The 27,876-nt window shown below is 35.4% G+C and overlaps 2 protein-coding genes across 2 annotated transcripts in view; one reads left to right on the top strand and one right to left on the bottom strand.

Moving 5' to 3' along the window:
• Nucleotides 1-2,938: 2,938 nt before the first annotated feature.
• On the bottom strand, nt 2,939-12,699 carry LOC121414246 (V-type proton ATPase 16 kDa proteolipid subunit-like). The gene is made up of 3 exons (XM_041607364.1): nt 12,440-12,699; nt 6,667-6,859; nt 2,939-5,955 (listed from the first exon to the last, which is right to left on the bottom strand). The coding sequence occupies exons 1-3, from the start codon at nt 12,510-12,512 to the stop codon at nt 5,751-5,753; spliced, it is 471 nt and encodes a 156-aa protein (XP_041463298.1). The 5' UTR covers nt 12,513-12,699; the 3' UTR covers nt 2,939-5,750.
• Nucleotides 12,700-19,727: 7,028 nt separating this feature from the next.
• The window catches only part of LOC121414236 (periodic tryptophan protein 2 homolog), a 52,943-nt gene continuing 44,794 nt past the window's right edge, over nt 19,728-27,876 (top strand). Inside the window, exons 1-4 of the mRNA XM_041607353.1 lie at nt 19,728-19,858; nt 21,038-21,150; nt 22,903-22,997; nt 25,634-25,733. Of these exons, the coding sequence (XP_041463287.1) occupies nt 19,841-19,858; nt 21,038-21,150; nt 22,903-22,997; nt 25,634-25,733 (326 nt within the window). The 5' untranslated portion in view covers nt 19,728-19,840. The remainder of the gene's footprint in view (nt 19,859-21,037; nt 21,151-22,902; nt 22,998-25,633; nt 25,734-27,876) is intronic.

The following is a 27,876-nucleotide window of genomic DNA, read 5'->3' as shown; positions in this document are numbered from 1 at the left end:
AATATATCTTCAGCAAGAATGTTTCAACTTGTCCCATGTACTACTCTCCCAATATATCTTTAGCAAGAATGTTTCAACTTGTCCCATGTACTACCCTCCCAATATATCTTCAGCAAGAATGTTTAAACTTGTCACATGTACTTACCCGCCCTCCCAATATATCTTCAGCAAGAATGTTTCAACTTGTCCCATGTACTACCCTCCCTCCCAATATATCTTCAGCAAGAATGTTTCAACTTGTCCCATGTACTTACCCGCCCTCCCAATATATCTTCAGCAAGAATGTTTCAACTTGTCCCATGTACTACCCTCCCTCCCAATATATCTTTAGCAAGAATGTTTCAACTTGTCCCATGTACTACCCTCCCCAATATATCTTCAGCAAGAATGTTTAAACTTGTCACATGTACTTACCCGCCCTCCCAATATATTTTCAGCAAGGATGTTTCGACTTGTCCCATGTACTACCCGCCCTGCCATAAATATATCTTCAGCAAGAATGTTTCAACATCCGTCAAAGGCATCCTGAAAGAATATTTCAACTTGTCCCATGTACTCCTCTCCCTCCCAGTATACATGTACCTTCAGCAAGAATGTTTCAACATCCGTCAAAGGCATCCTGAAAGAATGTTTTAACTTGTCCCATGTACTACCCTCCCTCCCAATATATCTTCAGCAAGGTTTCAACTTGTCCCATGTACTACCCTCCCTCCCAATATATCTTCATCAAGAATGTTTCAACTTGTCCCATGTACTACCCTCCCTCCCAATATATCTTCAGCAAGAATTTTTCAACTTGTCCCATGTACTACCCTCCCTCCCAATATATCTTCAGCAAGAATGTTTCAACTTGTCCCATGTACTTACCCGCCCTTCCAATATATCTTCAGCAAGAATGTTTCAACTTGTCCCATGTACTACCCTCCCTCCCAATATATCTTTAGCAAGAATGTTTCAACTTGTCCCATGTACTACCCTCCCTCCCAATATATCTTCAGCAAGAATGTTTCAACTTGTCCCATGTACTACCCTCCCTCCCAATATATCTTCAGCAAGAATGTTTCAACTTGTCCCATGTACTACCCGCCTTCCCAATATATCTTCAGCAAGAATGTTTAAACTTGTCCCATGTACTACCCGCCCTCCCGATATATCTTCAGCAAGAATGTTTCAACTTGTCACATGTACTTACCCGCCCTCCCAATTTGTCTTCAGCAAGAATGTTTTCATTTTTTCCCATGTACTGCCTGCCCTCCCAATATATCTTCTAGAAGAATGTATAATATAGACTAAGTGGTGTTGGACCAAGTTGACATTTGACCTCTACTAGGTATTAAAAAAAAGTTGTTACAGCGTCACTGGAAACAAGGCAATATGGTGAATGGGCAAACCAGCAATTATATCACATAATTAGTAAAATTGTTTGTAGATGAAGTAAAATTGGACCGTGTGGGATGAGACCATTTGAGCAGAAATTAGACAAAGCAGGTTTAGACCTATTGGTAATTTACCACTTCTGAGTCACGATGACTGGAATAAGGAAATTGATTCATACAAAAGCAGAATGACTGTAAACAAAGTTTGATCTTATCTTGTAATCACCTTGTACAGTACGTAATGTACTTTGCATGCAGCAAGGTCAAGTGAATAATATGTGTACCAACTGAAAGGCAAAATCAAAACTAAAATAACTTTGCTTGAATTGCAGAACCAGACAAATTAGAGGAAACTGACATGTATGTGTAATTTCAGGAATTTTTTTATCAATCAAACTGGAAAAAAATGGCTAAAAACGCTGTCATTTAATCGAGCTCATATTCCTTCTCTATTTTTTTTTAATGTTTATACAAAAAAACCTACTCAAAAAATTTAGGTCAGATTGATTCAAACATATACCAACGCTGTAGGTGGGGGGGGGGGGCGATCGAACCCTCAAAATTTTCCAGAGCAATGAAAATAGGGAAGGAAAATAGATTCTATGGGACAAAATGTCTTAATAATTTTACTGAAAACTCTCTTTTTGCTTGTCAAATTTTCAGCCAAGGAATAGAAGAAATTGAACCCCCTAGTTTGAAATCCTGCATACAGGTCTGCATACACGTATATTTGCAATACTAAGGGTGGATGCACAGTTGAAAATACTACAAAGACGTTTTGTTGTGTTTCAGTGTTTTCTTTCAAGTGAATTGGATATCACAGTTGGCAATATATATTCCATTATCAGGATTTAAATATTGATTTTTAATACTTTTTCAAATGACTTTCATGTCCTCATACAATGTGTATATATATATGTAAATAAAGCCAACTTTGACAACTGTGAGAAAATTTATCTTACAAATTGAAACTATGACAACAGTTTTCCAAAGATACCCAATTGAAAAAACATGAATTATCCAATAAATAAATGATCATCTAATAGTATTAACTGATGCAAGGCCTTAACCCATCAATGTTGTATTTCAATTCTAAACGTGTAATAGTCAGAGATATGATTTAATCATTTCCTCAGGCATGTCCTGGTGGATGTTTCATGAATGTTGTCAGCACTGAAAATGTCTGAAATTGTCAGTGCCAACTATTTTAGTGAAATCCCTTTCATTAAACAGTCCTGTTTACTTCGTATTTTTAAAGTAAATTCCTGATTTTCATTTAGCAAAAAATCCCATAGTTCAACACACACACACTCGGCCTCACCTCCCTCGATCCCACAAACACAGTCACCTAGGGCCTTGCAACTTTACCTGTTCGCTCTGAACAACATTGATTTGATTTTATTATCTGACAATTGGAAAGTTGTCAGATAATAGCAGCATGGATTGCATGCATGCCAGTCCTGTTAACTGCAAGCAGACTTCCGATTTAGCAACACACCGCATACACTCGACAAAGGAGATAGATACGCATACATGTAAAATACAAACAAAAAAAACATGTATACATTCATTAATACATATATTTAATGATATATAATATCTTTTTTTCATACACTAACAATATAAAGGATTTTGTCAATGCTGGATAACATTTCTAAATATGAAACTATTTCACCCCCAAAACAAATACTTTTTTTTCATGTCGGTATTTAACAGTGTAACTGTTCATTTTGTTAACTACTCACTCTTTATAGTACACGTACACAGACACAGAATAGCTTTCCTTTTACATTTAAACATGCTTTCCACTCAAGAAATGGAATGATTTATAACTGCACACATTGAGTGCAATGAACAATTTGTACACTTATGGATTAAAATGACAGATCATAATTATTTGGTGCTACATGTAATAATAAATTACAATATCTTACACAATTTGTCAAATAATATGGCATTCTTAATCATGCAAATGTGTCTATTCTTGGGAGAAGCTCTTATATCATACTGCATGCTATTATCAGAGGAAGAATTCGAAAGAATGCTGGAAAAGAGTGTGAAGTCAATACAGTACTGATTACCTTGTCGTCTTTCAGCCTTCCAGACAACATCAATTCATTCTCATTGTTTTTACAAGACATATTGCTTAATGGGGAAAATGACTTCATCAACCCACATACATGTATGTTACTTTCTTATCTCAACTTAAAATAATGTACATTTTACAAAAGTCCTGTATTAGCCTGGGGGTGCTTTACAAAGATTTAAGTATGACTTAGAGTCGCACTTAAATGCCTAGTTGCGCAAAGGCATGAGCGCATTGGTCAGATCATGCCAAGAGGATGCACACTACTGCATATTGATAAGATTGCGCGTTTTATTGTACGCGGTGGCATTTAAGTACGACTTGAAGTCATACTTAAATCTTTGTGAAACACCCCACAAGTCTCTGGTACCAGTCAGTTAATGCCTTTATTTAGTGGAAACAGAAGTATGACTGCCACTTTCTTACAAGAATATTTGGAAACCCCTCATTACCCGTTTCAATTTTCTTTTGCTGAAAAGTTGCTATTTGACTAAAGATTACTTTCTAGTTTCTTCCTACTGTATTGCTCAAACCCAGAGATACCACATCATGCATTCATACACAACAAATTATTTTGTTGGTGGGCTGTTAAAACTTCTCTCCAAATTCAACAACTTTTGAGGAGAGCTCAGAAAATAGGTGACAACTTTCTTTTGCTTCAAAAGAGCTCTCTCTATAGGAATAAGGAGACTGTTTACAGGCACCATGAGGTTGCCATAATTCAAGAACACAGTATTTTCTGAGATTATCCATCAAAAATGCATTTTGAGATACGTTTCAACAGCCCACATCAGAAAGTCAAACTTCATAGATATTAAAAAGTTTCAATGTACATGCTTTTCACATCGTTTATCCCAGATATATCTATAACTTTGGTAACCTAGAATGCACTATAACCTAGGTGGAAAATGAAATAAGTCTTGATCTGGACAAACCAGTCTCTTTCAGAATATATGTGTTTATATACAAATGCATCTAACTGATAAAATGAAAAAATTAGGTAGAAGGAAGAGATGTGTCTGATATTTTACATAATTTGGCAGTGGCAATTGCCATCAATGTGCAGATTGCGAAAAAATACTTGCATCATAAATTTGATAAGGTTCCTTAAAAGGTCTTGTACATATGAATACATACAAGGTCCGAAAGTACATTATTTACACAATTTAGTGTCCTCACTGTGTGTATAGATTTTTGCGTCACAAAACAAATTGAAATTTCACCCTGGACTCGGTATTCAATAATACCAGTAATCATGCGGATGAAATATGGTCAACTCAAATCTTTACAATTAAGTTTAATAAATTCTTTCTAGTATTCAAGTAGCAACTCACAATCAATGTAAAGCATGATAGATAATCAATGCTGGAGAAACAGAGATTAGAATGAAAGTTTATGAAAAAATTATAAATGTACGTGTAAGTTAGTACACATATAAAACTTAATTTTGGTGTTGTTGATATCATATGATTTTGCAAAATCAATTACATGTACTAGTAATGAATTGTTCTTGTATTAGTTTGGTGTTGTTTGTTTTAGGACTAGCATGAATTTACATTACTAAAACATTATTCAACAAAACACATTTGAATCACATAATAAAGAGTCTATCAATCCAATATACAGTGATTGGAAATATATATAACTAGTACTTCACTCTAAGCTTGACAAACTAAACATTAACAAAGAATCCCATATAAAACAAATTTCACCATTTTCCAAAGATTATATGAAAGAATTGTTTTGCACATTAACCCTTGACTATTGACAACGGACATCAGTGGTATTTTTCAAGCAAGCTTGCATGAAAAATATACCTATGTTAATAATGTTAATAATAACAATAAACCAACATAAACTACAATGTCACAGGCGATCAATTACTATGTTTCACTGTAAAGACCACTAACATTTAATATTGCTTGGGGAAAAATTAAAGAAAGGAGATTGTTTATTAATAGAGGATCAAGTTTAATCAATGTACAACATTTCTCTCAATTATTCCTTTCGATTGGGAAAAAAGAGAAGAAATGCACATTTCACCTACTGAATTAATAACAGAATAAACCCAAGAACCAAAGATCTGTCTAAATCCTGATTAGATTACAATTGAATACTAATTCACGTTCATTGCAATGGGAGTTTCCATGTTCCTTTGACATCATAAGCAGACCCAAATAAATTGGGGACCACATTGATTGACACACTACATCAACGGAGATATAAACGGGGGCCCAATCATACCTAATCATTCAAATAATTACTATTACATTTTTTAGGGGGGTGGTCTATTTTGTTGACAACACCAGGGCCACAATCAGACCGTATAGACCTAGAACTTCTGCAAAGATAAGGATGATGATCATTCCTACAAAGAGCCTTGGTTGTTGCGCTGTACCTCTTACACCCGCGTCTCCTACTATTCCAATAGCAAAGCCAGCAGCAAGTCCACTCAATCCGACGCTAAGACCGGCACCCAAGTGCATAAAACTCCTGTAATGAGAGGGATAAGGGGAAGTATTAATATGCTGAGTTCCAGACAATCCCCTAAAAACTACACATACTGATATTTTACCAAAATACATCAAAAATAAGAATCTATTACATTCTCATTAAATTTCAGAGTTCAAGCATAGAAACAAGGTGAATATGTTTAAAGATACCTTTTCAGTAGGACAGTATTATGCAAAAAGAGAGAAAAAATGCAGAGTTTATCTTTTTATAAGAATAAGGAGGGGGATATGCAAAGCAAGAAATGAAATTAACTTGAATTACTGCTGTCCCATGACAAATGGAGGCAACTGACTGGTGGTGGTGGCGATTTTTACCCAATTGCAAAAAGCAAAAAAAGCATGAATGCTTGTAAACAAGCAACCTGAGGACCAAAAGCTTAAGGTCCTCTCCGAGGGACCTGGTAATGAGGATTAATGCCTTACAAAAGGGCACGAGTGCACTAAGTGGGAATCGAACCTGGGTTACTAGAATCTGAAACCACCGCTCTACTGACTGTATGATGGGGGGGGGCTTCGTAAATGACATTTTTTTTTCTTTACTTGGGATATTTTCTGTATGCTCTACATGATAGCCCCCAATTTCTGAATTGTAGACGTTTCAAATTAAGTAATTCTACATACTTTCGCATGGCACATTTTCCTCATTTACTAAAAAAAAATCATTACAAAGATCAATGAACGTCCTACTTACTTGTATAGTGTGTAAGCACCTGCATCTGAAGGGATTCCATTGGCAATGACAGCAGCAACAACCAGACCATAGATACCGACGATACCAGCCATAACAACAGGGATGATAGACTTCATGATAAGCTCCGGCCTCATCACACTCATGGCGGCCACTCCGGTACCACTCTTTGCCGTGCCATAGGCTGCTCCGAGGGCTGTGATTGGAAGACACAAAGAAGGAACATGCATTTTGAATTCATTGTATATAAGAGTGACTCGTGACAGTAGCTACAATAATTCAACCCAACATGTATGCCACTGACACATCCAATATGTATCATCATCTACAGTCCTTATCTGCCAACAGTTCCCAGTTTCTAACCCAATAAAGCAACATTTTCAAGACTGTTTGCATGAAAATGGCATTGCATTTTTATTTATTCATTTTTTTGGCTCTAAACTGTATTCTTCACTTATCATATTTAGTTTTTACTACATGTATAGGAACTTTGAAGGGGTCTATTACCTTAAGCTAAAACCACCATACATATATATGCAAGGGGACAAAGAGGGGATTCATCATAAAAACATCTTGTATATAAAAAAAATCATTTGGTCCAAAAGCATGAATGTACATATAGGTTTTTTTACCAACACATGAAGGAGAAATTATATTTTTCAGAAAATTATTTCTTTAGAATGCATGAATTCATACACATTTACATGTAAATGAGAAAAAAAAATATCCCCACCCATCATCAATAATTAAAGAAATACAGGTATCCATGAAATTTGTAATGGGTCAACCGCTGAGATGTATTGTCACAAAATGTTTTTGCTTTTTTAAATCTCCATAATACATGTGTGTTTGATACTTTATGCTTTCATTATAAAAACCCACTTGATATCAGCATGGACTGCCCCTTTACTAAACAAATGCACTTTTCCAATTAAGTCTTTGAGGTATGTACTTCACCCAAAAGAGAGGACACAGAAAATCCCCCCTCCCCCCCCAAAAAAAAATATTTGGCTCCCCCCCCCACAGATTTTGTTTAAAAGTAAATTCTCCAGCAAAATCCATTTGTTGTGCCATTACAATCACACTGTACTGTACCTTATCATTACACTTTATCTCAAATAATACATCAGTATCAACAACGGTTTATAACTTTATTTCCAATTTTCTAATGTAAATTTGTCCAACCGCCAACTCGTCTACTATCATTTGGTCTACCATCAGTTCGTCCACTCACCATATGATCTACATGTACTTTCATTTATACTAATGGCACTCAGTCTAATAACCAGTTGGTCCAATAGCCATTTATTCCATATACCATTTGGTCTAATTGGACTAAGTGTTAAGTTGTGCGAAATGAAGAAAAATGAAATGGGCATTAGACCAACTGGTTATGAGACGAAATGGTGATTAGACGAAGTGATGATTGGACCAAATGGTTGTTAGACGAAATATTGGTGGACAGAATGGCATGAGACTAAATGAAGGTAGACCATGTGGTAAATGGACCAGATGGTAGTAATCAAATTGGCAATTTACCTCAACAACTTTACTTGCTTGTTTTTTGGTTTTACTCTTTTCACTTTTTTTTTAAGTATGAATATTTTTTTTTAACACCAAATAATATCATATCTGGGACTGCAAGGGCAAATCAGGGCATTATTATTATTCATAAAGAGATCTGCATGTTCATGTTCCAGGATATCTGACTGATTCCCAAAGTACATAAACTTGTCACTACTTCCTTTGTTATTAAGATAGTAACATCCTGTTCTAAACCTTTTTACTGTCAAATAAAGTTAAAGGTCTCATCTGCTTGGATGCCTCTCCCAATACCATTTTCTAATACAGCACAGTGGCCTGCATGTACATGTATGCACCTACACTTCACATAACATAAAATTACAATCATATTACTGATTTGGTATGTAAGAAAATATCAAACAGTATGCTGTCAAACAGATTTTGAATAATTTTGTTTTAATCACAACTTTTCAATATTGAAGTTAAAGATCTATTAAAGACAAACACATAAATTACATGTATCTCGAATGGTCAATCTGCAAGTGTCACAACCTCACCTCCAGCCAATTAGAGCAGACATTGTCTGATGAAGCCTACAGTATTAAAGGTAATACATGTAGTACATGTAGGTAGGTATGAGGGGACAACAAATTGTGAATTGCGATGAATTATTAAGCCTTCATTGTATTCAAGATGTCCATGGACGCTAGTCACACACAGGGGCAACACCAGGGGTAGTTTGATTTGGGAGGAGCAAGATTACCTAGAGTAGAATTGCTTTCTCAATGAAATAACAGAGGTATTGTACTTAAATGGCATGAAGTTCTTTTTTAAATACATATTTTGCTGTATTACCCCCCCCCCCCCCCCCCCCAATTTATTCTGCAGTAAACTACTTGACAAATAATGCAGATTAGTCATACCTTGCTTTAATTTCATCAAATTGTTTTTTCCTCATAAAAAAAATTGTTTGTGGGCTATATCACAATATGCTCAAAATTGCAGATTTGAGTGCTCTTAGCCTGTGGTGAAAATAAAAAAATAAATGTAATTTTGTTTGTTACCATAAGGTTTTAGAGAAATGTTTATGCTTTGGTTTTTATCTATTTCCTACAATTTTAAAGGTATGCTACAGGCTGAAAATATCTATAAAATATAGTAAGATTCACAGAGCAAAATACTGACAATTTCATCAAAATCTGAAAATAGCTAAGTTATTGAATTAAAAAATTTAGCAATTTATTGTGAAAACAGTTATATGTACATCGTCATGAATTGAATAAACCTAATTTCATAAAATAAAATACAAAAGAAAAAGTGGGGACATGACATCAGACTGCTCATTGAATATGAATTCATGAAGTACTGATTCACCAGAATAATGCAAATCTTTAAAATGAAAAAAAATAACTTTGTTATTCTTTGTCCGATTTCAATCATATTTTCAGTGTTTTGTCTGATTTTTCTTAATCTGATCAAATCAAATCATTTTCAGCATGGAGTACCCCTTTAAATAGGTTTGGACACATACATGTACATGTAAGTGTGACATGGCATGCCATGTATCATTAAAACTATAAACTGATTTTATTTCTTTGTCATATGTGATACTCATATCAATGTAATGAATTATTCTGACAGGTTTCATCCTGGCACAATGAACTCTCAGAAATCTGTAGACAAAAATTAATCTTAACACAACATTGAAACATATTTTTTTCTATTTTATGGCATATATGCTAATTACTGATGTGAATTTACTTGGCGAGTATTATCAAGATCATATATGCTACCTCAAATGATGAAACCATTTTTCTTTTAAATAGGCCTACATGTAAATGATTGAAAATGTTGACAATCCAACATATGTATTTCCAAAAATGGGTTAAGTCTGATGCTAAATTCCTTGTTTTTTTGCTGGATTTTTTTTAACCAAACGAGTATTGCAAACATTTCAGGGAAATACCAAGATTAAATATCAGATGCCACAAGAAACCCTTCAACATTGGAAATGATTTCTAGAACCAATTTTGTCGGGCAGTCAAGGTGAGTGGCGCAATAATAGTAAGTGCCCAAAACTTCTGTGCAGTGCCTGTTGTCTGCACATGTGTATCTGCTGCAAGATTCTAATAAAAGAATACATGCAACGACCACAAAGATTACACCTGCAATACTACAGTTATTCATAGAATAATTGGACTCAAAATAATGGGAAAATATCAAAGATTAGGCATTTCATGTGATGACTTCTTTATTTTAATTGGAAATTTGAAGATACGATCCTAAATTTGCGAGAAAGATATCGTACACTGAACAGAACCAAGGATTTCTTCATTTTTGGTGCATTTTTCAGCAACCCCACTTCTTATATCTGAGTTAAGCTGCCACATGCTCTACTAGTCTGGATATATCAGTATATGGCGCATCCTCCTGGGTAAGAATTCCATACGCACCCCCACTAAAATCGAAAATAAAAACATGGAGAAGGTTCAGAATAATATATCTAGCCTTAATACACTCACACGTATTGCAAGGTTGGTATTAGTATACTAATATACATTGTAGAACTTATATGATGGGGAAGTGGAAATACATACCAAAATATGTTTTTTTCCGTCAAATTTTGAGCAGGATCTAATGCATGTAATTGTCTATAAACATCGGTTTATTTAGTCAGTAAAGGGTCTGTGAGTCTAGACTAGTCGAACTATCGACTGATAATCGTTAAATGCTAGCTCTTCTTGCTAGCATAGCCGGAAGAGGTCTTGACTGCAGATAAAGCGAGGTGATTTCGAGTCCCAACTAAGGTAAGCAAGAGTGAAAAAAACCATAGAAATATTTGAAGTGAACAAACCGGAAGTCTCAACAATTTTGTTATTTTTGGTGGGGGTGCATATGAAAGTCTTTCCTATTCCTAATTTTTTGAGGGAAAATTTTTGACTTTTTAACTAGCCTAGAGGACTCAGTGATCATATCTTTTATGATTATTGCAAAAATAAATATTTACAATATTCAAATTTTATTATTAAATTTTTTTTTTTTAATCTATGAATTTTTCTTTAAAACGGCACTTCCGCCATGTACGTGGTACAAGTACATTAACGTCATATCAAAGTGGGTTCAAGGGTCAGGCTATTGTATCGCAGTGTTTACAATATGGATACTTGACATTGGTCTGGTAAGAAATCTCCAATTTTTCTTATTTGGGGGGGAGGGAGAACGATCATACCTTTATACGCATTAGGTGTATAAAGGTATGCAATTTAATACAATTTTGGTCTATATATGGACCACTAGTTCTAATCTTAAATATGAAGGGAATTCCCTATTGGACTAGCCTGGAGGCGTCTAGGGAGTAAAAGTCATCTACTCTACGTAGGCTTGCTCCCCATTGACGCCTGGGACGCCAAGCTATATTCACGCACGTACAGATACAAAACCTGAAACTTTTGCCCACAAGATTTCTACTTTCCCCCTAAAAAAGATCTAGCCCTAAAACATGTACATGGAGTTCAACTTCATTTCCACGTTTCTGCGATATTGATTTTGTTTTTAAAGAAGAATTCAATAAAAAACAAGAAAAATGTTATGAAAAGATGGGAAGAGCTTACGGCCGTGTTTGCGTCGCCATCTGGATTTCTTTGTCAAATCGCGTGAGTTGCGTGCTGTCGCCAAGCGGAAGACAAAGAAATCCACACTGGCATAGCATACCTTGTCTAGGCTCAGTGATCAAATGACAATATCAAAATCATAAAAAATTATGACTATGCGCAGTCTATCTACTGTCTAGGCTATTTTTTAACAACAGATTTTTTTTAGTTAAAATGAGGACTTTCTGGAGGTGATACTACTAGTGCCTTTGTATATGAAAATTGGTGTTTGACTGTGATCCTGTGCTGGCATGTGAAATTCAAATTGGGATTTCGATTGGTTTGCCATATCAAATCTCGGCACAGTCATCATCATTGGCATGGCCATTGATTGGCATTGTCCATTGTCAAATTTAGGCCAAAATTATTCAGGGCATGTAGGGTGCGTTACTTTTTACACTTACAGGAACAATAATGATTTAGGGGAGAATTAGATATATGCGAAATCTCTAGTCTAAAGTACTAATGCCAAAAATGGTGCGAAGACAAGGCAAGGCCCCCGTCCCCATTTATACCCCGATTCATACATGCATGACATGTGTGTGTGCAGGCGCAGCTGCAGATGCAGGCACTTGACACTGTATTCTGTGCGGGAAACTTACCACTGAATACCATCGCCGATGTGGCTCCCATTACACCAAAAAAGGGCGTGTATGCTGGACTTGTGTCAGTCATTTTGAAACAGAAATAATTTAAAAATACAAATCAATATCTAGAAATCTTCTACGATTCAGCCAAATCCTTTCCTCGGTCTAATTTCGAGCGTGAAGTGTATTTTTGTGAGTTTAATCAGCGGCTTGTCGACTCCTCTGAATGGCAATATGGCTAGCGCAGCTGATGAACCACTCAATGATTTAATCATGTGATACGATTGTTGTATAAAGGTCACGAGCTGTGATTGGGTAACAAGACGAGAAAGAGGTCGTAGTAGTAAAAAAATGTCCAATTGAAATATCAGATACAAAAAAGGCAATCATAATATGCAGACTTGCGCACTCTGTCCAGTCAGGTGTCATTACTCACTGCACTACTAATGCTATGCTGGTGGAAGAATAAAAGAATTAATTAGAGGGGTTTTAATCAATTTCACATCCCAAGCGGATTAAAGTCAGGACATCATGTCTTTACAAATAATAGTTGTAATAGATTTAAGAATGAGAGAGAGATGGTCAGGGAAGAGGTAATTCATTTCAAGGAGGGGGGGGGGGGCGCCGCGCCCTTAGTTAGAGCAACATGGGAAAGTCATAAGGATTTTTTTTTCTTGCTTGTCACATTTTCGGGGAACGATAATGTCTACCGATCAATTCACCTAATATTAGTTATGGTTGACTGCTATTTTTTTAAAACTTTTTTTTCGGGGGGGGGGGCCGGTTGCATGCCCCCGTAGGATATAGCTCTGGTGCATATCTCACTTATAGGCCCTACCACTGAATTCTGTACTTCATTCATTTTCATTCATTGATTTCTGCAACTGTTTCATGCATGAACACTTAACAAAGAAAATACAATAAACAGGGTATAACAAAATATCTGACAATTAGCAAAACAATGACAAAGGTTTTTTTTTCTATGACATATCGATTGAACATGATTGAAGGGCTGAGCCGGGGGCACTCATATTGCAATACGAGTACATGTGTGACCCTTAAAGTCCTAAATTTATTGCCATCTGAAGTTCGATCCCTAAATACCCTGGCATGTTCTTCTCCGTTTTACCGTGAGCCCCTCTTTCCAGATCAACGTCAGTCAATTCCAACTCCAGCCCGTGATAAAGATGCGAATAAATGTCCTACTGCAGTGGCGTGCAGATAGGGGGGTGGGCTTAATTTGGGAGCTCTATAATTGCTTGGGGGCGGCCACTCCCGGGCCCACTCGGATTCCCGCTTTAATTTCCATGAACATGATATACTCAAAGTTAACGATCCCTATGTTTCATCTTGAAGAATTTTGTATAAATTCAGCTCGGTTGCTCTTCCCTCTGTTTTTATGACGTGATATCATTAACATTATTATTATTATCATTACTTTTATTGTTATTATCAGGGGCGCGGAAGCGGGGGGCTGGGGGCTTCAGCCCCCACTTTTTTCCAAAACCGTGTACAAAAACGTAAAAATGACCATAGGATTGTGATTTTTTGCATGGTTAGCCCCCCCCCCACACACACACACACACACTTTCCGCGGCCCCTGATTATTGTTGGTATCCAAAGAACTCGTCATCACTCCTCAACCAGGCATAATAATCTTTGATCCGTTTCCTTTACGCTTCAACTTCATACTCGCTATACATCACCAGTGCATATTTTCTTATTTTAGTCCATATATTATGTAGAAATGATCTCCTTCATCGTCTCCGGCATTACTCTTCTCGTTACTTTCGGACATTACTCATTCATGTATTATGTTGTTGTTTATTTCACATTTTCCCTTTCTGTTGGCCACTATTATGTAATTGAGTATTATTGAATAATGAGGGGTCCACGATTTTTAATATACGTTCTGGCCCAGGCTGATGGAAAACAGACCGTACTAGAACTGCTTGCAGTTACCCATGAAAACAGTACATATTTCAACCATCAGAAAATGCGAGCGCGAGCTGAAAATTTACGACATTTTGACCTAAAAATTTGACATTCTAAAAACTTTTGGTAATCATATACAAAATAGGTATATAACTAAACATTTCATACGAGCGCGAAGCGCGAGCGAAAAAAATGAGATTTAGACCTAAAAACGGGCACACTATTCATGTTTCGTGAATCACAAAAAATTATGAATAATTGGGTATTTTCCTACATTAATAATGCGAGCGCAAAGCGCGAGAGGAAAATTTTTGATATTCTGATTTCAAAACTGGACAATTCAACTGCACGTTTTGAATAAAGAAAAAACTGCGTGTTTTTTTAGATTTAATTAGACCTAGAATCTGCATTCTACTGTAGATGCATTTCTTTTGTTTTGAAAATCAATAAAGCGCAAGCGCGAGCTGAAAAAAAAATGGAAGGCGTTCTGAAGAGGGTCAATTTAATCACTGTTTCAAGCATCGTAGGAAAATTGTGAAGTGGATAAATGGAACGTACTTGTATGATGCGAGCGCGAAGCGCGAGCCGATTTAAAAAAATATATATTATTTAGATCAAGCACCCGCGGAAATTGTAAGGACATTTTGTCATCATATGAAAATGACTATTTTTCCTATTCCTCTTCCTAATCGCGAGATGAAGCTAATTGTCGATATCGATATTCCATTCTGAAAAAAGGGACAATTTCATTATTAGGAATTCATGAAACTGTTACCTTATTCAAATTGATATTAATGAGAGCTCGAAATCTGGTAATATTAATGCCTGAAAACAGGACATTTTAAGCATTTTTTAAATACTGTTTTACAGCTAGCCTACTTGTGCACATATGGTAATCCTCCTATGCAGAGCTAATCGGCCGTTGACTGGAGTGAAGCAGACCCATGTGCTGGAGAATGTCTTGATGCGCGCAGTTTCGGTAGCGTGGTTTACCTACATTTTGTGAACTAACAGGATGCGGTGCCCCTTCCCCCCCCCTTGGATCCGCGCCTGGAAAGAGAGAAGTGTGAAATGTGTTATTTTCTGAATGTTATGTCAAAGTACATCACATAATTGTAACTGTAATTGTTAGATTACAAAATAACTGAATAACAGTTCATATTCAATTCCGAGCGAGCGAAATAAGCGGAGAATTGCAGCGAGCGAACGTAAGAAAAGTTCAGCCGTTTAAAACAATGAACATAAGGGTAGTAAGAAAGAGAAAAGAAACAATGGTTGTTATATATATACATACATACATATACATAATCAAATAGTCGAGAATTGTTCAATGAAAAGTCATTTGCCCACTAGTTAGAGGTGATCGAGTCGAGTCAAGAATAAAAATAATGGGATCATGATTTTCGGGGGATAACGGTGCCTTAAAATGATATTAGGGCCATCACACCCCATAATATAAACTTCCCCAAATGCGGAAATGGCACAATAATACAAAATGAAAAGGAAAAGATCGCAGAAAGGAAAATGTTACAAATGTCGAGCGAAATTGATATTTGACACATTCATTAGATTGTTGCCTTAAATTGTGGTTGAAAGCGTGCCTATATCGTTACTAGCATATATAAGACATAAATAAAATTGTTAGGATCTCTGGGAAATATTTCTGTCGTAACATTAAGCCTACGTATTTCATTAACGGAAAATTATCTGATCGACATGATCGATGTCATCAGACTTATCGTACAATATGAAGCCAAGGTTATAGACCTATATTTTTTGTACAAACCCCCGCTTCCAATGATGCCAGGATATGACCCCCCCCCCTGCCAGTGTATTTAAGGAACGTTTTTTTTGGGGGGGTATGATATTTTAAAGTTGTATATTTAAACGTCATTCTAATTATTCATTTCATAAATGGATTTATTAATTAGCGAAATAAAAACCTTTGCAATAAGCTACACGTAAGGATTTGTCATGGCCAAATTCTTGTAAGAATAAATAGAAAGCGGGAAGAAATTTTACCTTAACGCGACAATCCAAGCAATTTCATTAACAGTATAATGAGTATCGTTTCTGTCTTGAAAAGTGTCACGGTGTGTGTGTGGTGGGGGTGATTATATGCCGTATGATTTATGCCATCCTCCTCTTCGAAAAGTGTGAAGATATATCCCCCTTTCCCCCTCGAGATTTACATCCGTGAAGATGGGCAATAGGCCACCTATTTAACTGAAAACTAACGCGAGCGCGTAACACGTGCATCTAATTGAAACTGATAGTGTGGAGCTCGATCGAGCATACAGATTATTCCATTGGACCGACGATTTCAAGGCATAGTTTTTTTGTAGTCCTATACAAGCTGGCATCAATCATTTGATTAAAGTGATTTATAGTATATGCCTAAGTATATGAAAACTCAATGATCACGCGAGAAGAATAATTTGTGCATATTGAGTTGAGCACTTTTGAACACTAGATTCTTAACCCCCATGCCGGCCCCCATGTTATCATTGATCATTTATCTCAGTGAACAGCCACTGCGAGCACGAAATGCGGAGGAAATTTTGAATTTTATGTAATGACCTAAAAGATTTATGTTGGTGACTAATATTGTTGGGTACAGTGGCTGGATAGGAATATTCAACTTTGAAAGAACTTTTGAAGACGGAAAAATGTTGTTTTGGCAACAGCTTAATTAGGATAATTATGACAACATTTATGATACAGTTTGTTTCCAATTTTCGAAATTTCGGGGCGGGGGGGGGGGGCAATTTGGGGGCACGTACGATCCTGACTGGGAGGGCCAGGGCAATGGCCGCCCCCCGGATGTCGTCACTGCATGGCCCTGCAGGCGCAGCACAAGTCGATTGCATGGCCACGGAACTATAATGGTCGTATATTATGATATCAAGGGCCCGTTGTACTTGAGCTCGAAACTTAATTAAAGGGATGGTCTAGGCTGGAAATATTTATATCTCAATAAATAGAGTAAAATTCACAAAGCAAAATGCTGAAAATTTTATCAAAATCGGATGGCAAATAACAAAGTTATTGAATCTTAAAGATTTGAATTATTCTGGTGAAATATAGGCATGTCTTTGGGCTGATGATGTCATATCCCACTTGTTCTTTTGTATTCTATTATATGAAATTAGGTTTATTTAAAAAAGTTTACCAAGAATATAACAATCAGTGGGATTGACAATTGATAAAGTGTATAGTTATTTATTGCCGCACCTTATTTCATTATAATGGAGACACCTCATTTACACATGCATGTATATATGAAACAGGGGCGGATCCAGCTTTCGCCAAAAGGGGAGGGCCGAAAAATATTTTCATCAACATTTTTCTCGATTGGCCGCTATAAATCTGTTTTTCTTTAGGGGTTAGTCCTAACTAAAGACTGAAGTTTTAGTTTTTATTGTTGTAAACAAGATAAGGTATCTCATTTGGTCTTAATACATACAGCGAGCGCGAAGCGCGAGCTCAAATTCTTTGATATGTCCTTAGACCTGAAGATTCTGAGCAGTTTTTATAATCATGAACAAAGATAAGTATCTAACTAATGCGAGCGCGAAGCGCGATCCCAAATTTTGATATAGTAACGTAAAAAGGGACTCAATCAGGATCGACTGTTTTTAGTGATTAATGTAGAGGATACAAGTATCACCAATTAAATAATGAGAGTGCGGAGCGCGAGCTCAAAATTTTTGACATTCCGACCTGAAAACTGGACACTAAGCGCGTTTTTATCTAAATAAAGAACAGGCTGTGTGTCTTAAACAATTAAATGCGAGCGCGAAGAACGAGCTTAAATTTTTGAAATACTGACATGATAAAGAGGCATTTTGAGAAATTTTGGTGAGAATTTCAAAAGAGGATAGGTATCTCACAAATAAAACAATGCAAGCGTGCAGCGTGAGCTGAACATTTTGATATACATGTATATTAACAATTTGTGTAAATCAAACAAAATAATGAAAGCTTGATATGCGAGCTAAAAACGGTGTGCAAATCAATTTCAGAACTGGATATATTAAGTGCCATTTAATCCTCTTGAATGGGATTCATTACACATACAATTAATGCGAGCGCGAAGCGCGAGCGAAATTTCTTAAAAATATAAAGTCTATTTTCCAATTCTTCCCCTCACCTTTTTCTTGTTTCCTTTCGGGGTCGGACCGGCCTATACGAGGCTGTAAAATACACATCATGGGTATAATACCTCTTTCTTACTTTTCTTTCTATTTTTCATCGTTTCTATCAAGTTAAAGAGTACACTGGTTGCCAAAAAATAGGGGGGGGGGGCGGGGCCGGCTGCCCCCTCCTGGATCCGCGCCTGTGAAAAATGGAACATTTATGATTTCATGTAACATAAGAAAAAGGAAAATGGAGATGTGACATAATCAGCCCGCCAAATTGTGCCCGATTGTGCACTCTTTTCACAAAATATTGATAAGCTTTAAAATTCGACTTCGTTATTTGTTATCTGATTTTGATTAAATTTTCAGTATTTGGCTCTGTGAATTTTATTCTACTAAAATAGATATATTTTCAGACTATCCCTTTAAGGGAGTGCAAAATTGTCAACTTTCCAAAGAATGTTTGGATGTAGCTATAACGTCATCACAGTTATTTCCTTCTCTGTACTCGTTTGGGGGGGGGGTGTCAGTACAGTTGAATATAAATTTGACAAAAAAAAGTTTTTACACCTAATATAGAAACATGGGGTCTTTTGGTAACAAATGAAATCCTTGAAGCAATAAAAGAAGGGTTTAATTAAAAAAAAATCTCCTGCCAACGCGCCTGTATCGATGTTAGTGGTTAGTTTAGACAAGAAAAACCTAATTTCCATTCCCTTCTTTCCTTCATTAAGATGAAGTAGGCCTATATAGAGCTGAATATCTTATTGCTGAAAAACAAGATTACGCAGCGTTTTCAAGAGCTTGTTTTTGTTATCTATCTTGTATAAACCTGTAATTGTACCTTGTGAATCAGTTTTGAGTACCCAATAAAAACATAAATAAAAGAATTACATATCACCGTATAATCCGATCAAATCAAACTGTAAGAAAATCCATGAATGTCATATTTTTTCCCAAGGAAATTTGCACAAAATATGATCCTTTAATAAATCAAGAAGAGCACGTATACTGAATCTCATTTGAATTGACGAAAATTGCTGAATATACACCATATCTTGTAAAATGATTTTTGAACAAACTTATAGCTTAGAGTATGGTATTGCTATCCATATCTGCTCTATATTAAGACAATGATCATAATAAATTGCCATAGAACATTTATATTGCGTTATTATGCAGAGATGCTGACAAGGAGCTCGGCCTTCTAGCTAGGCCTACGAAAAAAAAAGTAGCAACCACGTGTGTATTCTGTGTGTGAGAAAATCCTTGTTTACTTTCGTACCGCTGCTATTTTGAAGGTCTATGACATTTTTCCCGGTGCCTGGAGGTCATTAATATGAATTTTTCATATAAGGTAATGAAACTTCATAGACTTATGATACTTAACCGCTAAATAGATTGCTTGTACGACATACTATCCTGAATTTTTGTTCATTTATTTCCACAATTCTGATTAGAACTTTAGTGTAGTCCCACTCGTAAAGTTTCATGTTCTTTCCATGGACATGATTGACGCGCATCTGTCTGGAACAAGTCGATTAATGGCCTCAGCCCTCATCCTGATTTGTAGCCGATTACTGGATACATCATACTTAATGAAGTCACTGGCATTGGTCCTTGCGTCACACCTATCCCAGGGGGGGGTGATCTATTGACTTTATTATTTGTTCGAAAGAGGAACTTAGGAAGCAAGAACAACAAGCAGAACACTTCATCGAAATCGGATGTAAAATAAAAAGTTATGACATTTTATAGTTTCGCTTAATTTCACAAAACAGTTGCATGCACATCCTTGTTGGTATACAAAGGAGGAGATTGATGACGTCATCCACTCTTCTCACTATTTCTTTTGTATTTTATTATGTGAGATATGAAATATTCTAATTTCTCCTCAGACATTGTCAAGTGAAAGCGTGATTGATTATTCCCTGAGCATGTGGAATTAGCATTGTTTAATAATATATAGTTCAGTCAAGTTGGTCTATAAGGTCAAATCTGTAAAAAATGAAACATTGTATAATGTAAACAATTAAACTAGAGTTAAAAAGAAATAGTGAGTGATGGACATCATCGACCGACTCATTTGCAGTGACACTAAGTTGTGCATAAAAAAAAATTGAAAATAGTTTTTATTTAGTCTTGAGGACTCCATGATTATGTTTTTTAAAATATTTTGACATACATGTATACTTCTTCATCATGGAGTCTTGAATCACCAGCCATATATGTATAAGAGACACATGTAAACAAAGATGGATTTCCCTAGGAAATCCATAGTTAGAGGGTGAATTCGGTTTGTAGGCGTGAATTTTATTTTATCTATGAACCTTCATGCGCCTAATGTGTATAAAGGGATAAAAATTATTTCACAATAAGTGGTATAAATGAGACGTTTCTAACCAGACTCTTTTGCAGTGTATAATTGCAGAACTGTATGTGTAATTTCAGTTCTTATTTAGTATTTTCCACTTCTCCATACATATTTTACAAATAAAACATAGACTGTTTATTTTATTGTGTTAATTTATTTCAGTTTTCTAACCTCTTGGGGTGTGTGTATCGCCGTGGCAATCTTGCGTTCACAACTGATGGTGATAGTGTAGTCAGCCCTGTTGGAAACAGAGTTACAAGATTTGATCTGAAGAAGTAAGCAAGTTTCTCCCACCATGGTGCCTTTCAGCGTTGCCTGTCAGTCCATACTAATTCATATTTTCCAACTCGCTCTTGATATTAAACTATAGACCGTACATGCAGATAATGCAGGATTGACAAATAATTTCTTTCATTTTGAGGGGGATATGCAAGATCAAAGGCTGTAAAGGTCATTATTTATATATATGGTATTTCTTGTTCCCATGATAAAACAAGCACTGTATGAGGTCACAAATATTCAAGAGTTGAAAGTGGATCGGGGTTGATTTGTAATTTATGAATTCAGCCAAAATCTATGACATCCATCCTATGAAGAAGAGTTATAATTATTAATAGAGGAATAATATTAAGGTACAGCGTAATTTCTTTTTTCTTACTTGGATCAGTTGCAGAAGGGAGACATAGATCAACTTTTCTGACAAGGGCTAGGGCAACATTAAAATATATTCTTAAGCAAGGTTAATTTTTTTTTACATGTAAATCGAAACATTGATAGTACAAGGGTGATCAAGTGTCACTAATATAATCTTGCATGAGTTGCAGGTCATATGATTAATGTCAAAGGTCATTTAGGGTCAATGAACTTTGACCATGTTTTGGTGTCGAAAGAGAGAACATAACTAATTGCTTATCAATTATTTCAGTTTTCTTGCCAATATGAAGAGTACCATTATACAGCCATATTGAATAAAAACATACATACATGTATATTGGTTATCAAGTATCAAAAAATACAAAATTGAATGGAATTTCAGGTCACTATGCAAATGTCATAATGAGGTCAATATTTGATATCAACTGAAAAAAAAATTACCTCGGTTAATTTCAATTTTCAATATAACATAAAAATCAAAAGTTTCTATCAATATTTTTTTAATAATGTATCAAAAATTAGATGAGTATTATTCAGGTAACTGTGTTACTGTCAAAGGTCATTTTAGATCAGGTAAGAATGGACATTTATAAATTTTCATTATTTGAAAAAAATATCAGATGTGACTATTAATATTTGATTGAAAATAGTGTCAAATGAATAGCAATTGTCTTCGTCAAGGCCAAATGCCATTTGAGAGTAATAAACTAAATATTTTACTATAAAAAGAATCCATGTTTTTTTCTGCCTTTGTGAAAATATATCTTTGTTGTTTTCTGCTCTGCACTTATTGATTCTAAAAATTCAGGCAAGATTAAAGTAGCCCCTGTCTAGTTCTGTGCATCAATATCGCCATAAAACGTTTTAGTTTTTGGATTTGAATCATATTTGTTCAAGCCCAATTGTTAGGAAAACTATGAAGCATTTCAAGACTTATATGAATTTCTGCAAGTGGAAATTAGAATATGAAAGAAGTGAAATGGACTTGCAAGTGGTCACTTCCCTAGTTGTGGAACCAAATAAATGCTATTTTTACAATTTACATACCCTGTAAATGTAATTAAAAAGGTTATTGAAAATGTTCATTTCATGATCAAATTCATTCATGTACTACCCTTGATGTTTTAGATAATATGATTGCATTACAAGAAGCTCTCACTGAGTGGTCTGAGAGATTTCATATTTGCTCTCTTGCCGAATTTTGAGACAGAATTCGCAAGAAGCGAGACCATGGTTCCAAAGTTAAGTTTACGTAATTTAGAACAAAGCGGCAGGTCAAGAATGCATACATGTTTTCATGTACAATTCCAATTGTTGGATGTTTAGTCATCTATTTTAAAATGTTTGTATACTTTGTTTGCTTCATCTTACAGTAGCAAATCAGAAACCTTTGCTATCGAGTCTAGACTGAACATTGTATGTGTAGCATTATCACCGGATGGATTCTCGGCAGTCTTTGTAGATGAAGGTTTGTATTTTTTATTTCATTGTCCTGTTCATTCCTTGTTTTTAAGATTTGAAAGTTTAATATTGACAAAGAAAGATGTTCTGTAAACTGAACAGAGAATGAAAATATTAGAACAAATTAAGTCACATGTGTAAACAGAAAAATTAGTTATAGATCAATGAAAAATTGGGAACAATTGGACAAACAAGAATGTTACAGTCCTGAGCATTTGAATGTTGGGATCACTAAAGTTTTGGGCATCCTCCCATTGGCAATGCAAGCAAGAGATAATGTCACATTTGCACCTGCCACTTCCCTCCCAATCTCTTTTGTACTTATCTTTCATAAAATCTCACTTTTATCAAATTTATGCATACATTGTAAATCAGGTACGGTATCCTTTTTCCCAGGAGGACATGTAACTTACAATCCGAGGGGGGGGGACACTTATATTGGCGAGTGGATACCATGCACGACCCCCCATAAAAGTAAAAAGGATGTCTTTTTCAAGAAAGGGCGCGTTACGTACTTAACGTAAGAAGGGTGTCAAAAACACTAAAATAATGAAAAAAAGGGTATCTATTTTCGCTAGGAAAGCTACGTGTTTAGGGTCAAACTTACGAGGGTATAAAAAATTAAGACTAATATGCTTTATAAAGGATGTACATTTTGCCCCAAGAGTCAACACTACACGTGTTTAGAGTACGATTTGCGCGAGGTGTCGGAGGTGGGGCTGTACTAAACCCAATGATGAAGGTAAAGTTAAAACCGACGATCGACGTCCGTGACATAACCCCATAACAATTGAAATATCGCTGTACTTGTTAAGGGGTTCAATTCAGGGAATTCTTGCCAATAGTATCGTTTTGTTTCCAATACTTGTTAAGGATAAGGTTTCACATGCCAATACTTGTTTAAGGGGTGCATTTTTCAGAATATGGAAAATCTGTGTTTAGGGTGCTTTTCAAGATCCCATGGTCGCGCCGGGTATCCATCGCCAATGGAAGTGGCCCCCCCCCCCCCCCCCTCCTGGGTCTACTGTAATGTAATGGAGGTTTCACAAAATGTATCATGTCCAGACAAAGAGTTTGTTCTATCATTAGAATTAATAAATTAGTTTGGGTATATTTTAGGGTACAAATGCTCTGGAAATCCTCCTGTCATAACTTGTACTACAACTGGTTAAGACCATGCTACATGTAATTAATTAATGTTAATCCTTAAAATCTCTAAAATGGCAAACAACTTTGCTCTTAGTAATGTATCCTTGTGCATGTGATTGCATATTTAATTGAATGTCAAATAACTGAACGGCATTATATGAACTGAATTATGATATATGTTGCATATAATACACTCTCTTTTTTTTACAAGTTTGACATTTTTTTTTCAATTTGCAATCAACACGTTTTGTTGGTCCATGTTTTGTCTGTATTCCCTTCCAAAATTACCTGTTACTTGAGTATACTTGAGAAAGAAATTCTGATTATCACAAGTCCAATAGTTTAAGCTGTAAAGTGGGAATTGAAAATAGCCCTGTGTACTATATTACTCTTACTGACTTATCTAAAATCACTGATTTTGCACTTAAAAGATTTATCCATGGTTTCATGAGTTCTTAGTAATTTTGCTTTTGCTTTCATATGAGGCAGACAATGTATTTAATGGATTTTTTGTGAAATCTATAGATGTAAAACCAAAACAAAATTTGATTCAAGTTGATGAAGTGTTATCCTCATCAAACAATGAATGATGAGCTTGCAGTAACATTATATGATGACGTAACTTAAAGACACTACTGACAGAGACCCATCATACATTTTCACAATCTTTCTGTATTTCTATAAACTTGTATTATAAGACACCTAGATAGATCCTTGTGATTTGCAATGACGTCATCAACTGTGCAATTTTGGATCCATTCATCGTGCAATTTTTGATCCATACGATTATACGATTTCGTCCATTGCACTCGCGCATTGAGACTGCACCTCATGCAGTCATGCATGTTGTACATGTAATGACGTTACAATCAACAGACCGAACTCGCACTGCATGAGTTTTGCATCGAAATTCATGAATTTCTTAGGTGTCATATAAACCAAATAATGATTTTTTTTCGTTCGTGCAATGGACAGAATACTTCATTCGGTGAAAGATGAAATAATGATCCATTCAACTCAGCTACACCTTGCTGAATGGATCATTTCATATTTGACCTCATGAATTATTCTGTCCATTGCACTCATAAACATTCATTATTTGTATAATACCATTACATATGACCGCTTACATGTTATTGTAACAGATTTTATAGCACTTAAAGTGGGCCAATGTATACACTGTATGTTCACAGTCTATTCTTGTGTAAATTAATGACAGATGGGATAATGCTATAACTTCCAAATCAATTACTATTCAATTTGAGGTCCCCAAATCAATAATTTTTTGTAGATGGATGGATCAATTGTAGTTACCGGTATAAAAAGTGAAGATATATTTTGGGAATGCATGAAGTGAAATCGCAATATTCAGTTGCACATTTTTTATTCATTGACTGATTTCATCATTGATTTCGGGAGGTACATGTACATTTGAACTTGTGATTGATTATAAGGCATTTTGTAAAGTGATCTTTATTTTTTTTCCTTCTTTAGGTGGAGGAGCTCTTCTTTGCAGTCTGATAAGTAAAACAGTTCTTCATCATTTCAGCTTCAATCGCCCAGTTTCATGTGTGAAATATAGCCCAGATGGAAAGTGAGTTCTAATGATTCATTTACTAGTGGGTATGGCCCACTTTGGTTTGGTTGCTGTTTTTTTTATTGTAATTTCAAACTAGGGGGCTTCAGGTATGTCTAAGAAAATACAGCTTTTATGCACTGACATAACAATTCACATTACACAATGCATATTCCATCGTAAGGGATTTTGTTATTCTTTTGATGCACCCCCCCCCCTCCGGTCTACACTAATAAAAGACTAATTCACCTTTTTTAAAAAGGACTCCCATCTTAGATATTATTTTTTCCTGAGGAAATTGGAAATCAGTGACAATTAAAAATCATGTTTCCTGCAACTACTTCCTATTGCATTGAAATTATATCTTGATTTAATATTTTAGGACCATGCACCACTCAACAGCGTTTGATCACTTGCATGTTCAATGTAGTCTGCTGTGCAGACCCTTCACTCCAGTTGAGTGGCCTGAATAAGCAGCCTACAATTATTTGTATAATGAAGCCCTCTTGCTCAGGGAACAGCAAGTTTTATATTGTGCTAGTCCAGTGTGAAGACCCGCTTGTTAATCAAAGTTTCAATAAGGGTCTTTGCCTGAAGACTAGGCTCAATACAATGTAAACATTGAACAATGAAAAATATTTATGTTCACATAGACTTGTCTGAAATTTAAGCCTACCAGAGAGTTATTGGTATTGTGTATTGTGCGTTATTGGCACAAGCATATTGTAACTTTGTGCTATGCATGTCTTTAATCGTATCCTTGTCTTTAATCCATTTGTTGGTTGGGGTCTGAATAATGTTGCCAGTCAACTTCTGTAAAGGTCTATCATTCTTTATTTTTATTCTTTTATTTTTATCCATTTTCCTCTCTCCTTTTATTCCTTGCTTCCTAACTTTCCCAATCCATCCGTCAATCTTTCCTGCTCTGATAAAGGTTTTATTTCCTTTTGTTTTATTTCTTATTTGTTTAAAATTTCTTCTTCTTAATCTTGATTTGTGATGTTTTTTTTAGATCAATTGATGAAGTGATTGATTATTATTTTTTATTATTTATTTATTTATTTGTTATATTTATTTCTCTATCTATTTCTCTATCTATTTCTCTATCTATTTCTCTATCTATCTATCTATCTATCTATCTGTCTGTCTGTCTGTCTGTCTGTCTGTCTGTCTGTCTGTCTGACTGTCTGTCTGTCTGTCTGTCTATCTATCTATCTATCTCTCTATCTATTCATTTATTTATTTAGTGAGGTATTTATTCTTATTTATTTTGGTGGGGATGTGGTGAAAAATCACTTCCATTTCCATTAGGGTCATAGAATAGTCAATTGACTACAGTATGCTATTCACATGTTATTTTAGCACAGAAAGCTAGAAGAATAGGTTTCAGGAATGACCTAAACTGAAAAGAGAAAGGAGGATACCTGAGTACAGTATTGTGTCATGGCAGGAAGGTGATTGAATTCATGACAGGAAATACGATTGCTTCTCTTCTTACTCAGGAAGAACTGGCCTGTAGAGTTATGTGCATTAACAGGAAATTATTCTCCCATTATCATTACCGCAAAATTTGCACTCAGAAAAAAAATCAAGTAATTTGAGTACTATTGATATATTGTTAATGAAAACTGTTCAAGAAATTTGAAAGATCCCTACTATTAATATATTGTTAATGAAAACTGTTCAAGAAATTTGTAAGATCCCATATACACATACATGTACATGTGTATAGATAATATACAACTTTATACAACTTCTTGTGTGATAAAAGAGTTATGATACTTATTTTGAGGAATCGTTTCTCAGTAGAATAGTGACTGTAGAATCAAAGCATGCTGCCTAATTGTGGCATCCTCTTTCAAAGTGAATGTAGATATGTTTTTTAATGACCAATGATAACTTGATGAATCCTTGTTAGAACTATAAACTGTCTTTGGAACTCTTGTTTCTGAGGTTTTCATAAAACTAAAAGTGTGGATTAAACGCAGCAGTAAAAACTCTGAATGTACATTTATATGACAGAAAATAGAAGGTACTTCACAAAGTCTCTTTGCTACAACATACTTGTACCTGCTTGCCCAAATTGCTACAAATAATTTACACTTAATTGAAAAAAAAAGATATAATGCAATACTTTGTTTACGTTAGTTTACTTATTGGT

This window comes from Lytechinus variegatus, chromosome 1 (genome assembly GCF_018143015.1).
Source record: "Lytechinus variegatus isolate NC3 chromosome 1, Lvar_3.0, whole genome shotgun sequence".
Lineage (NCBI taxonomy): Eukaryota > Metazoa > Echinodermata > Echinoidea > Temnopleuroida > Toxopneustidae > Lytechinus > Lytechinus variegatus.
The sequence above is the reverse complement of the archived record's forward strand: the minus strand, read 5'-3'. Positions and strand labels throughout refer to the sequence as shown.